Source organism: Acromyrmex echinatior, chromosome 2, assembly GCF_024713525.1.
Source record: "Acromyrmex echinatior isolate Ae372 chromosome 2, ASM2471352v2, whole genome shotgun sequence".
NCBI lineage: Eukaryota > Metazoa > Arthropoda > Insecta > Hymenoptera > Formicidae > Acromyrmex > Acromyrmex echinatior.
This window is the reverse complement of record NC_141853.1, coordinates 13,100,300-13,111,998: the sequence shown is the minus strand read 5'-3', so window position 1 is coordinate 13,111,998 and position 11,699 is coordinate 13,100,300. Positions and strand designations below refer to the sequence as shown.

At 31.3% G+C, this 11,699-nt stretch overlaps 2 protein-coding genes across 4 annotated transcripts; one reads left to right on the top strand and one right to left on the bottom strand.

The window, feature by feature from the left end:
* The first annotated feature begins 58 nt into the window (after positions 1–58).
* On the top strand, positions 59–8,354 carry app (Palmitoyltransferase app). 2 transcript variants are annotated; one of them, XM_011065855.2, is made up of 9 exons: positions 65–1,057; positions 2,320–2,480; positions 2,641–2,799; positions 2,954–3,091; positions 3,183–3,337; positions 3,436–3,553; positions 3,688–3,800; positions 3,915–4,017; positions 6,539–8,354. In XM_011065855.2, the coding sequence occupies exons 1-9, from the start codon at positions 909–911 to the stop codon at positions 6,841–6,843; spliced, it is 1,401 nt and encodes a 466-aa protein (XP_011064157.1). In that variant the 5' UTR covers positions 65–908; the 3' UTR covers positions 6,844–8,354. The 2 variants fall into 2 exon arrangements, with proteins under 2 accessions (XP_011064156.1, XP_011064157.1); XM_011065854.2 differs by lacking the exon at positions 6,539–8,354 and having other exon boundaries at positions 59–1,057; positions 3,915–5,060.
* A 196-nt stretch (positions 8,355–8,550) lies between these two features.
* On the bottom strand, positions 8,551–11,611 carry LOC105151891 (protein odr-4 homolog). 2 transcript variants are annotated; one of them, XM_011065865.2, is made up of 9 exons: positions 11,513–11,611; positions 11,307–11,423; positions 10,855–11,034; positions 10,015–10,220; positions 9,776–9,947; positions 9,530–9,712; positions 9,235–9,448; positions 8,970–9,152; positions 8,551–8,886 (listed from the first exon to the last, which is right to left on the bottom strand). In XM_011065865.2, the coding sequence occupies exons 2-9, from the start codon at positions 11,400–11,402 to the stop codon at positions 8,726–8,728; spliced, it is 1,395 nt and encodes a 464-aa protein (XP_011064167.1). In that variant the 5' UTR covers positions 11,403–11,423; positions 11,513–11,611; the 3' UTR covers positions 8,551–8,725. The 2 variants fall into 2 exon arrangements, with proteins under 2 accessions (XP_011064167.1, XP_011064166.1); XM_011065864.2 differs by having other exon boundaries at positions 11,307–11,611.
* Between the last annotated feature and the right edge of the window lie 88 nt (positions 11,612–11,699).

Here is an 11,699-nt window from a genome sequence, read left to right as displayed (position 1 = left end):
TGGCGCTTTCGCGCGAGGTCGCGCGGGGTCGCTGCGCGCGTTTCGCGAGAATCGCGCTGAATGCTGAATCGCGCGAGCGGAGAGTAAATGGACTATGGAAAGCACGTTGTAGGCAGTTGTGGTCGTGTGGTGTACTTGACCGTGTAAATAATGCGCGTTGTCGTTGACGGCTGGACGCTCATCGCGCGATCGCAACGATGCCGACGAGGACGTTAATGATTTGAGGCTTTGAGGGTGGTCGCGACAGTCCTCGAGAATACAGGGAACCGTAGCGTGCCGACAGTGTTTCGCGTACGAGGCCCCGTAAGTGGCCTGGAGTGGCCTCGCTGACCCAATTCCTTTGACTGCCTTCGACGCGACCGCAACCCTTTCACCGCGACCCTTTGTTTTGTTGGCGGTCATCATCGAGACGAACGACTACAACGACGACGACGACGACGACAACGACGACAACGACGACAACGACGAGGACGACGACGATGACGATGACGATGACGATGATGACGATGATATTGACGTTACATGGATAGCTAGAGATTCACGAAGATCTTGCAGAGAATGGAACTCGTCTTGTAGTGCTAATTTCTCCGCCAGGTTACCGTCGACTTGAAAAAAATAACTAATCTCAGGAAAGGTTAAGTTGTGTTGGGCGATTCGATCGCAGGTGGCACGAGCTTCAGGCGATCACAGTTACGACGAGTTGATGATTAATACATGGATGCCATCGGCACATGCAGCTTCCACATTTTCATCAGACAATGCGGACGAGATGAAATGTGCCTGTTCGAATTCTCGAGTGGGAACATGGCTCAAGGACACAATCACACGTTTGTGATTAATCTCCAGCAGCCTGTTGCCGGGATCCATGCGTTCGTATATAGCAGTATGTGAGACGAGTTTCACTCAAAATGCCTCACGTCACGCGAAAATGGGAACTATTCCCGGGTAGGAATCGCTTTTGTTGCGATGGCAGAGTAATGATGGCACCACAGACTGGAGTATTCTATGTCACCGTGTGCCTCATCGTTGGAACAAGTGGATTGTTTTTTGGTTTTGAGTAAGCAATGCATTTTAGTACATTTACCTCCAAGACTATTCATCTCAGTATATAACAATTGGATTTTTTCTCAGATTAGGTTGATATTCATTGCATTCTGATTTATTTAAGATACGTCCTACAGTATAATCTTGAGATTCCATCTAACCGATAAAACAAATGTACAGTGTCTCAATTTTCAGTATAAAATTAAAGAATACTATCTTTAATCTATTAACATATTGTATATCTCATCATCAGAACAAATGAATTGTTGTTTGATTCATAATTTGATTACATTTGTCATCAAGGATAAACCTCAGAGTTTAGACACATTTAGAGCTGTTACAGCAATTTATATATCTTTTATGTATGAAAAGTATTGGATATTTGATTGATTTGTGAGACTAAAATGATAAGATAAGATCTCATATAATACAATTCTGAACAAAATATGATTCGAATTCTAATTCCAAGTTCAAATTTAGTAATCTTATTCTCATTGTATGAAGAATGTAAAAGTATCACAAAAACAAAGGGGAAATACCTAACCAAATTTTAATAAAAATTTAACAATTTCAATTCTTATTTTATTCAGACTTCATCATGTTGAAAATTATATTATTTTACTCTATTTATGGGATCTGATCTTATATTCAAAATCATTTTAGGACTAGGATATATGTAGTTTGTCTTAAATATCATTTGTGATATCTTAAGATTGTACTTAAGATGATTTTGAATATAAGAATCAACTATGAATACTGACCTTAAATCTGATCTTGGTTCTTGGATGATTTTAAGATTCCGGCTATTAAAACAAAATTATTGCATCGCAAGATCATACTCGATGATTTTAAATACAAGATTGGATTACAAATATTATCCTTAATCTATTAATACTTTGTATTCCTCGTCAAATGGATTATTCTCTGATCTTCTGAATAAGTATTATCTACATTGTGTTAAATTATATGTGATATTAAGAATAAATCTCTAAAGATAGAATTAGGAATATAAGCAACTTGTGTATTCTTCTAATCAAAGATACATTGGATGCAATTAAGATGGTATTCATAGTTTAATCTTATATTTAAGATTGTACATTTGATGTTAAAACTGCATCTAAATGAAACAATAATTATTCAGCATCTTGATATACAAGATGTATATTGAAGATCGGACTGTAAATGCTGTTCTTAATCAGTCAATAGGAAAATTAGTATGCTTTTATATATATATACCAAATGAAATTTTTGGACAATAGTTTTCTTTTTTTCCAGTTGTCCATATCTGGCACTACATGTTACACCAGCAATACCAGTAATAGGAGCTTTATTATTTATATTTGTAATGTCTGCTTTGTTCCGTACAAGCTTCAGCGATCCTGGAGTAATTCCAAGAGCGACACCTGATGAAGCAGCTTACATTGAAAAACAAATTGGTACAAATATTATATAATTAGAATACTTATAGTAATTACATGGTTTAATTTACTTATTTTAAAAAACTAATAATATTTCCATTTAGACATAATAAATAAATATTTATTATAATATTTGAAAAATGCTGAGTCTCAAAACATTTTTCGTAATAAATTGTAGAAGTACCGAACAATGGCAACTCTAAAACATACAGACCTCCTCCCAGGACGAAAGAAGTCTTGATTAGAGGACAACCAGTAAAACTGAAATATTGCTTTACATGCAAGATATTTAGGCCACCTAGAGCCTCTCATTGTAGTTTATGTGACAATTGTGTAGGTATGTATCTGTTGTTTTATCAAAGTTTTATATACTTGTTTTCTTTCTCTTTCGTATTGTCAGATATACTCGTCAGTATTAATTTCGAATAAGATATTACTTTAATCACGGATATTAAGCAAAAGAAATTTGAAAAATATAACTATTCTTACAGAGAGATTCGATCATCACTGTCCATGGGTTGGTAATTGCGTGGGCAGAAGAAATTATAGATATTTTTATGCTTTTATAGTATCCCTCGCATTTCTTTGTGTTTTTATATTTGTATGTGCAGTCACGCATATTATTATGCGTAAGTATATTAATTTCTGGATAATAAATCAATAAACGCGATTTTGATTATGATGAAATCAACATTTCGTATATGTTTATTGTGATTTTAGTTACAAAAGATAACAAGCCGTTTTTAGAAGCTGTAAAATTATCCCCGAGCAGTGTAATTGTAGGAGTCGTATGTTTCTTTTCTGTTTGGAGTATCTTAGGCCTCGCTGGTTTTCATACGTATTTAACTAGTAGCAATCAAACGACTAACGAAGATGTAAGTGTGTGATACACACACACACACACACACACACACACAAAATCATGTATAAATTATGTCAAAAATTTTCTTTAATCGTTATTATCACTTTTTAGATTAAAGGATCGTTCACGAATAGAAGAGGGCAGGATAATTTTAATCCTTATAGTCAAGGAAACATTTGTGGAAATTTTTTTTATGTGTTATGTGGACCGGCCCCACCTAGTTTAATCGGTAACATCTTTCTCGTACAACCTGTTATAATATTCATCTATGCAAATATGCAAGTCATGCAAGTCATCGAAGGATATAACTATTGTCATCCATTAATTGTGTATTGAATTCATTTTCGGATCATATCGTTTCAGATCGAAGAGGGATAGTCACACCTGAATATCGTGCAGAACATGAACGAGTTGGTGATGATAATGTAATTACTAATAACAAAACGTATGGTACTGCCAAAATTGTGCAGCCTCAGGTAATTATGTATAATGTGTTTACTAATCTATTTTGATAACACAGTTAAATATAGTAAGAGATGTACAATAATGTATACATTTTACATTGTTATTTTTATTATTCATTTTGACAGTCAAACGGTACGACGGTTCAAACGAGTCCCAGTACGGATCTTACGGGCTCGATGAATAATTTGATCAGTGGTCAACATTCTCCAAGAATAGAGTCAATAAACGGTGAGTTGACCCTCTTGAGACATCCTACACGTTGTCCCGAGGATTTACCAAAATATCCGCGCCAATACATAAACGATACTTACGTGCCGCCATACCCGGCACAACATTGCTCTCAGGATTCTGTGAAACATATTAAATATACCGAAGTAGACCGATTAAATCCAGACTTTCAAAAATATCCGTGTAGATGCGAGGATGGTTTGCACAAGTATCCTCATAGATGTAAAGAGGAATATCATAGGTGCTCGGATAATAATCTTATATATGACCAGTGCATAGGGGAACAGAAATATGGCATTGATCTTCAAAAGTATCCTCAACGATATTCCGAGGATCCCTTACGTTATAAAATAAGTGAGAAGAACGGTTATACCGATCTGCAAAAGTTTCCCCAATGCTATTCCGAAGATCCATTACGGCTTTCGCAATCCCCGCATATGCTTAAATATAACAATTTGAGATGTACCGAGCACAGCTTAAAATATCCAATAACGAAAAATATTCTGCCGGCGCGTATATTAGGCACGGGTGGCATACCGATTATCGGACAGACCGCAATTGGTCTCGTGGTCAACAGATTCGGTTCCGGACCACTAACTAACAATTTATCGTATACGGAGAATTCGTTATGTCCGAGCGATAGTACGGAGGAAGATCTTTTGAATCGTCGTTTTATCATGAGCTCATTAAGTGATAATGAAGACATTTAACATTTATTATCAATCAATGACGCATTTTTGAATTATAAAATTCATTTATAGTGGATAAAGAGAATAATAAAATAATTAATATTACATTCTTATACTAAAGAAATCTTGAACTTGTTAGAAAACTTTGACAATTAGAATTGTAATTCGTCCTATTCTTGAAAAAAAAATCTTTCATATTGAGAAAGAGTGTACTGATTTGAGTGTATGTATGTATGTATGTACATATGCATATGTAAATGATTATACGTGATTGTTCTTGATTCCTTCAATTGAGAATTTAAAAAAAACTATATATACAAATACTGAGAAGTTGAATTTAATTGTTGAGAAAAAGAGATCTATTTATTTTTTGAAAATACCATTTTACATTACGCATATACATATAAATGTTTATTTAAAAAGTGTATATTACAGTTACGGTGGTGAGTTAAGGGTATACCAATTTTGTTTACTTGATGTGACTTCTCTTAATGATATTCTTTTTAATTCATATTCTATATTACTTATTATATAAACAAGTACTATACACACTAAACGTTTAAATCTATTATTGCTTCTACATATATATTTATTCAATATTCACAATTCAAACAATATTTCATATTTTTTCATGAATTTTGTGCATAAGTTTCTTTATTACTATCATATGTGTGTATATATATATATATATATATATATATATATATATATATATATATATATACATATACATGTGTGTGTAAACAATAAAAGTGTATAATGCAAACATATGTTTTTTTATACGGTTCTTCACTTTTAAATTTAGGTATAAATGTATTTATGTGTATGTGTGTGTATACACACACACACACACACACACACACAAAATTTAAGTGACATATTTTTCTTAGTGATTAGTATAATTTGGACATAATTCAATAAATTTGTATTTCTTTGTTGTTTAAAATTACGTCCTGTTATCGAGGGCTCAGAGCATACTACTCGGTAAGTTCATTTCATACATTTTGAGTCATTGAATGTGTTTTAATATGAATGATTTGATTATATTTTTACTAGCATTAATAAATCACGTGACATATTTCTTTTATATTTTTACGAGACTAATTCTGGAGCAATACATTAATTACAGGGTTTATGGCTTGTGACTAATTGGTTTATAATTTGGTTTTATATTTTATATATATTGTATATATAGGGAAGATAAAATCTTATATAATCTGTAAATTATATAAATTGTAAACGTATACACGGAAATGTATTGAAGTTTTTACTTTTATTTAAAAGAAAAGTTCTGATTCAATATAATAACATTTAATTTTTCGATGTGCATATGCTCTCTTTACAAATTTACAAAATTCAGTAAGATATTTTGTAATACAAAGGATGTGACGAGTGTGGTTTGATATACTCTTTTTTTTTTGTCTTCACGCATAAATGGAAGCAGTGTAAAAAAATGAAACATTTTTGCAATGCTATATCTAATGTAAGATGTTAACTTTACGAATGTAAGAATGTGTGAACTGAAAATTAGTGCATTATTAAATGGGTAATTGATTATGTTAGAAGCTTGCATCGCTGATACATTGTGTGTAAAAGAACACAAGGCCAACGCTCTGCACCTTTCTGATAATAATTGTATGATATAATTTTTTTTCTTTCCTATCTATATTAAGGAAATTTTATAACAGCTTGTTTCCCTTCACGGTTTAATAGCAATTATTTATATTTTAATGCTGTATGCACTTATTTATTTATTTATTTTTTTAAATTGTCTATGTCAACAGCACCAAAATAAGACGACTTATCTCTGGCATTACAAATTTTGTTTTTAGGTAGTACCACGAACAGTATAAGTCAACTTGTTACCAACGAAATACCGCTAGCGTCTCTCAGTATAGCACCAATTGATATCGATGAAATCGCTCCGCTGCCTTCTCGTCAGAGTGTCGTGGTCTCTTCCGCTCTGGATACATCTTCCATACCAACAGTAACTGTAACAACTCCTTTATCTGCGTCTAGACTTAGACTATTGCAGGACACGACTATGATAGAATCCGCCTTAGACTTGGATTCATTGGAAGATGCAAGCATCGGTAGAGGAAGTCAGTCAGGTCTTATAAAAATGGGTGTAATATAAATGTTACAACGTAGAGATTAAGAATAATTGATTTCTTTCTTTTAATGGATAGTGCAATTTTAATATTGTGTTTTAAAACAAGGAATGCAATTTGTTTGCATCCTCATCAAGAAGCATTCACACACAATATGATAATTAAATGCAAATGTAGCCGTCAATTATCATTAATTGCAAGAAATAGTATATTTTTACACTGTTTTATGCTTTTTTTTGGCAGAAAAAGTAATTTCGTGAAATTTTAAAGATTAGTAAATTAAGTCACAAACAAATATAGGCCGGAATTCACATGCTATGATTAAAGTACAAATATAATTATTTTGATAATTAAATTTGTATAATTAATTGCATAATTAAGTTGCAATAATGTATTTAAATCATAATTTCGTATGACTGTTATTTATTATATCACAATCATATTGAATTATAATAAGCATATGCTAGAAAGAGTGTCGATGATATATCCCATTTTTGCAAATACATATTTCTGCGTTGAATGTGGAATTGTCATTAAACGTAGAAGCTGCCTATAGAAATTTTTAGAAAAAAATTTTGGAAAGTATTATTAATATATTAATTAATTTATTGTTTACATTAAATTATTCACAATTCTATAAGGTATCTTCGCGATTCTATATAAGATATAAAAAAACAGTTGCTCGAAAGAAGAAATTATAGTGATGTAAAGGAAAGTCACATAAGCTACTTAATTTCGTTTATGTAAATTTATATGTATAAGTTATGTCACATATAAGAAAATTTATTTTTTCAATGTATGGCATCTTTAATTATTAGAAATATATACATTTTGCATTATTTCATATGTATATATATAATACAATACAATATCATGAAAATTAATGATTTTACTACATAAATATAAAAAATCGATATAACTAGGTGTGTATAAATCATATTTCTGGTATCTATTCGTGCTTTCGTTCAATGAAGAAAAAAAATCAAAGTTACACTACGACAGAAAATGAAATAAAAATGTCTGAACAGTATAAAGGTGAAAGAAAAAAAAGAGGAACGTTACTTTCGATATGAGTAAAGAACATTTATTGCCGAAACAACGTGAAAACTACGATATTTTTTTGTTATGTTTTCCCAGCGTTCTTAGAGATATTGTCTTTTTAAAGGAATTTGTCGTGTACAGTGTAAAAAGTTTTGTAAATAAAATTTTCATACACATTAGCATAGAGAAATTTTACAAACAGAATATACAAACAAGATTTATTAAACTAATGCAGTTGATAGCAAGCATTTAAACATTAGGATTATCACTGCCTAATTTATTAACGAATTTTGTAACAAAATTGCATGTTATTACCTATAATTTGGCATTATCATGCGATATGAGAAGAGTCATACTAAAGATATAAGGATTGCCATTACGAAGACTAAAAATTCTAAGACTACTATTATTCTTTTGTATATAAAAATACATGTGTATGATATGGTATATGTATATATTATGTAGATGTTATAATAAAATATATAATATAAAGCAAGTTAGAAACATATTGTAATATTTTATTTTCCTGTAAGTATATTAACAAAAATGAACAATGCATGTGAGAGAAAGATGAGTGAGCTGTACATTCTTATTTCATGCTTAAAGCTTCATCATATTTTTATAAATTTGTGTAAAATTATTTAAATTAGGAGAATCCTATCTCATAAGAACATGATATTGGGTTAAAGAAATTTTATTATATACTCATTTTAAAATGTGTATATTAAATTTAAAATTTTTGCAACGATATTTACATTTTTACGATTTTAAAATACATATACTTTAAAATGGATACTGTATAGTATACATAACATATAAATAAACTGCTATTTCATATGTATCATGTATAGAATAAAATGTATATTATTAAATCATGAACTGATGAACGAGGACAGCTACCAACAATATAACAAATGCAACACTTAAGCCAGTAAGATACGTGGTCATTTGATAATTTCCAGTTGTATCAGCATTATTATCCAACGGTTTAGTATTGACATTGCTTTGACAGTAGAATTCTATAGGATCTGCATTAACATATTCGGTTACAATCGAATAATATATGTGACTTTGTTGTTGCTGCAATAATACTTAATATTTTTCTACTCACCAGCTTGTAGTTCGACTTCTTTTTGAACCTGACTTTCTTGTACGTTGAGATCTAAAAGTTCTTGCAATGACAATAACGCTTCTTGCGGCCCTTCGCCAGGAAACAAATAATCCGATAATGTAACTTTATTATCTGGTAATGCTATTAACACCCGTCTCGGTGGTTCATGCAATGTGATATTCTCTGAGAACAAGTTGCAAAGATGCAGAAGAGTATCAAATTCTACTACAATATTTATATCGCATATCTCTCATTCGTGATTTACCTTCGGGAGAACCATTTTCTTCCTCTATTAAACTATCCCAATGCATTTCTAATCTACTTGCGAGAGATCTCACTATATCTTCTTTCACTGCTATATTGGCCTCTGCAATACTGGCTCTCTGATGTACAAATGTCCTACTGACTAATTGTCCAATTAGTCGTATCGATGCGCTGCACGATGTTGTTCTTACGTCCACATTACTATTATCTTGTGACTAATAAAATTAATTTTATTTAATTTAACTTCTTAAAATATCTCTTTTTGTAAACTTTAACAAAATTGTATTCATACTAACGCAGGGAATATATAGGCTAACTTGAAGTGAATTATTACTATCGTCTGTCTTATTTTTACATTTTTTATTGCTACTCTTCTTCCTCTTGCCAAGTGTTTCTAATGTGTCATCGGGAGATCTGACTTCTCCCTCAATAACGATGAGTGAAGAATCGATTAAATCTGCTACGTTTGTCAAAATATTCTGTAACATTTAATGCTTTTAATGTGGTATTGTAAAAATAATTAAGTATTCATTCATTAATACCTGTAATTGCTTCTTGAGAGTTTCAGGATCCTTGTCTACAGCAATAAGATACAATCTGTCAAAATCAACTAGAGTTTCAAGTTGATGCCACTTGGTTGCTTTTTCTTGGAATTTCCAATCGGCTGGTTTTAACATATTGTCCTTAGCAATATCTATAGACTTGCAAATATATCTAAAGATAAAATTAAAACAGTGAAAATACAGTGTAAAATTTTTTAATTTTGAACAAGTCAGCATACTTTTGTGCAATACTGTTAAAACTTAGTATTAGCTTCTCATCCTGATTATTTCCACAGAGGTACTTATTATTCCATGACAAAGTTTTGTGAATTGCACCAAGAACTGATTTAAGCTTTTGTACATTGCTAATATTATCTAAAGTATCCTCAGGTCCAACAATAAATACACCAAGAACCCACATTCCACCAGGTAACATTCTTGTAACCTGTAAATAAAACAAAACTCAACATCTAATCATTTTTTATATAATAAATACAGTAGGTTGATTAAACACACACACACATACACACACACATACACACACACACACACACATAATTCTTTATTCTTCAAATACTTGTTTACATATTTAGATTTATCTATTAATTACTTGATATAAAATACTCATATTATTGCAATATTATAACTATATTTGTATAAAAAAAATATCAAAATGTTATTGACAGAGATTGTATTGGTTTTTATTTGATTTGAAATATTAATTGTAAGCATATCTCTCTCTCTCTCTCTCTTTCTCTCTCTCTCTCGTCCTTTTAACGATTTCTGGTAAATGAACAATTTATTCATTTCTAATTAAATAATTCATAAAAATAATTAAATCGTATTTCATAATTAGCATAGAGAGAAGCTATTCTGTCAGTTTCAACTTTAAAGTAATACAAAAATTTATTATAACAAATAATATCTCTTTATAATGACATGCTTATAATTACATTATACAATCATGATCGCTTCTTTAAATAATCAATGTATGCTGTTCAGAAACATAAACATTAAGTATCATGAAAAACAGACAAAAAAGTTCTGCTTTACCCTATATAAAAAAGGTTATAACATACATGTTTAGCATGATCAGCAACCCAACTCATAGGTATATCTTTAACAGATCTGATATATATATTTGCTGCATCCTGTTCCATAGACACTGTAGAACTAATTAATGTTTCTTCCACGACATTTTTAGTGAGAGGAGGTGGTGTTTTCGCTAAATGCACAATATAGTCCTTTTGCCCAGCACTCTATAATATCAAATAAGATAGTGAAACAATACATATAACTTATCATAAAATTTAATATTATGCATCTGCAGAATCAAATTTCTTTGCTCTCAGACCCAATGATTGAAGAAAAAACATAAATATGTAAGAATGACTGCTTGAGTTTTAAATTAATATACACAGTCAATTATAAAATACATTAATATCATAAAATTGCGTGATTTTCACTTGGCTTATTGTATGTTAAAAATGAGAAAGTACGATCGACACAGAGAAGCAAAGGAAAATCAAACCTGTCCTAAAATCAATCCTATCACGTATCCATCTGGTTTCGCTAACGATGTTAAATATGTGCGAAGATGTTCCTCAACATAAACTGTTCGTCCCATTTTTTTCCGTGCGCTATCCTCCTGAAATTCTTACATAAAACTGCATAAATCGCAACAATTTGTGTGCGGTGAAAATTTTTTATATGTGTGTAATCTAACGAAAAAGTTACATTATTGCTACGCTATCCACAGGACACCACACAACATACGACATCGCTGATCGCACAGCACACAGCGCACACCGGTGACACGCCGCGATTTCTCTTTTTTTGACAAGTTTTCAACGCATTCATAGCCAGTGTTACCACAACGAAATTATAAAATATACTAACATCTAGTAGCAAAAAGTAGAAAATG